The sequence below is a fragment of the Lathyrus oleraceus genome, chromosome 7 (assembly GCF_024323335.1).
Source record: "Lathyrus oleraceus cultivar Zhongwan6 chromosome 7, CAAS_Psat_ZW6_1.0, whole genome shotgun sequence".
NCBI lineage: Eukaryota > Viridiplantae > Streptophyta > Magnoliopsida > Fabales > Fabaceae > Lathyrus > Lathyrus oleraceus.
The window spans coordinates 49,550,748-49,553,255 of NC_066585.1; the positions used below are offsets into that span (position 1 = coordinate 49,550,748).

The 2,508-nt window shown below is 31.3% G+C and overlaps 1 protein-coding gene across 1 annotated transcript; it reads left to right on the top strand.

The window, feature by feature from the left end:
• Positions 1-527: 527 nt before the first annotated feature.
• LOC127105076 (disease resistance response protein 206) lies at positions 528-1,327 on the top strand. Its single transcript, XM_051042243.1, has one exon. It carries the CDS (start codon positions 609-611, stop codon positions 1,161-1,163), a length of 555 nt encoding a protein of 184 aa, XP_050898200.1. The 5' UTR covers positions 528-608; the 3' UTR covers positions 1,164-1,327.
• The last annotated feature ends 1,181 nt before the right edge of the window (positions 1,328-2,508 follow it).

The window sequence follows — 2,508 nt, forward strand, 5'->3', positions numbered from 1 at the left end:
ATATATCTTCTCAAATATTAAATACATTATTTTAGGAGATATAATATTATAATCATTTAAAATTCTGTATAATTGATGAGTTAGAGATTTTTTTATTAATAGATCACATGGCCACCTCTATCAACGTCATGGTCTTAAAAGAGAATTTGAGTTATACCACACAAAATTTTAATTTAATAAATATTTATTATATTTGTCTTATATATCTTACAATTTTAGGAAATATATCTTTTCAAAAATTAATGAAATATATCTTTTCAAAAATTAGATTTATTATTTTAGGAAATATAATATTAATATTATTTAAAATTCTTTATAGTTGATGAATTAGATGATTCTTTTATTAATAGATCACATAGCCACCTCTAACCCCAATTGACTAAACGTCATGGTCTTATAAGAGAATTTGAGTTATATATCTTCCAATTTTGTATAACATTCTTTGAAAGAAAAATAAATAAGTTTGTCCTATGTATAACAATTGTTTTCAAAGAATTAAATTAAGATTTTTCTTCTGCTCTTATAAAAGAGCATGTACTAGAACCACACTCTAAACCAAGTTCTTCTACTCCCTCTTTACTTTCAAGTTCCAATAGCTAAGAAATAAAATGGGTTCCAAACTTCTAGTACTATTTGTTTTTGTGATGTTGTTTGCTTTAAGTTCAGCAATTCCAAACAAGAGAAAGCCATATAAACCATGCAAAAACCTAGTCTTTTATTTTCATGACATACTTTACAATGGAAAGAATGCAGCAAATGCAACATCAGCAATAGTAGCAGCTCCAGAAGGTGTTAGTTTAACTAAATTGGCACCTCAATCCCACTTTGGTAACATAATAGTTTTTGATGACCCTATCACATTAAGCCATAGCCTTTCTTCAAAACAAGTTGGAAGAGCACAAGGGTTTTATATTTATGATACCAAAAACACATACACTTCTTGGCTTAGTTTCACATTTGTTCTTAATAGCACTCATCATCAAGGAACCATTACTTTTGCTGGAGCTGACCCAATTGTCGCCAAAACTAGAGATATTTCTGTCACTGGTGGTACTGGAGATTTCTTTATGCATAGAGGAATTGCTACTATTACCACTGATGCCTTTGAAGGCGAGGCTTATTTTCGACTTGGTGTTTATATCAAGTTCTTTGAGTGTTGGTAACTATCAAATTAAGTACTAATTGCTAAAGTAAAAGCAATTAAATTTGAAGTTAAATTGTTGTTGTCTCTTTTCATGTTGTGTTTTTAATTAATTAGCCCATAAAGTATACTCTTTGTACTTTTTTATTCTCTAAGATTATTATCAATACATGAAGATTCTATTAACTATTTGTCTTATACACAAGGATTTAATCCAATATAATCAACAGATTACAATAAACACAAAGAATACCCTTTTTTGTCTTCTCAAGGATCCAACTAAACCTTAGTCGCCTCAAGGACTCACAAAGAACAACTTTCGTTGTCTTCTCAAGGATAACCTCATTAATGAATCAAACAAATATTCTGAATAAAAGTTTATGTGTTCCAAGATGCTTCTACAAAAGAAGATTTACACAAAATGAATAATAAATACTTAAAGAACATTGTATACAAATGATGATAGTTTTTCACAAAGAAAATTAGCTTGTCAAAATACTTGTGTAGATCAGCAATTTCTTCAAGTCTCCAATGCATGCTTATATAGTGTAAACATGTGACCGTTGGAGGGCAAAATGGGGAATGCTTTTTGAACGGTTTCCATTGTTGGATGAGAAAGGAACGATACCACGTACTGTCCTTTCTCCAACAAATTCAGTGACAAGTGTGATGAATAATACAGTCATTGCCCACGAAGTCAGGTAGTGGAAAGGTTGTTCAATTTGTACTATGTACTATTTGATCACATTCCCATTTGATCTTATCTTCAGATTCATTGGCTTCTAATAAAAGATGATTGAAGCATGAAGTAAAGAAGTAGAGAGTTGGATTCAAAAACTTCAAAACCTTGGGTCAGAACCTTGAGATCGTCAGTAGTCTGGCTTGAGTTCTTCAGTGTCTTCAGAATCTTCAGAGTCTTTAGAATCCTCAGTCAGAACCTTGATAACTTCAATCGTCTGTGTTGAGTTCTTTAGAATCTTCAGCTACATAACACAACTTTAGAAGCTTTTCATTCTTCATAAGTTTGTTGATCAGAGTCACGTCCAGAAGAAAAAATTGAGAGAACATGACAACAACAATATAGAGTCTCCTCAGAAGCTTCTGATAGGTGAAATAACACAAAAGCAGAAAGAACATTGCAGCAACAATATTGACGTCTTTCAGAACTTCTAAATGAAGCGCAAAAGCTAATTTGGAACGCAAAGTTCAGAAACTGATGATGTTGCATATGATCAGAATCAGAACTGGTTGTTAAAGTTACACAATAACAAACCATTAGGGTACCAAAATTGTTCTCACACAAATACAAAATTGTTATCATCAAAACTCAATGTATAGATGCAAACCCAAATCTTGTTCTAACAATC

Coding starts and splice junctions, on each gene's coding strand:
- LOC127105076 (XM_051042243.1), top strand. CDS start 609: ATGGGTTCCAAACTTCTAGTACTATTTGTTTTTGTGATGTTGTTTGCT.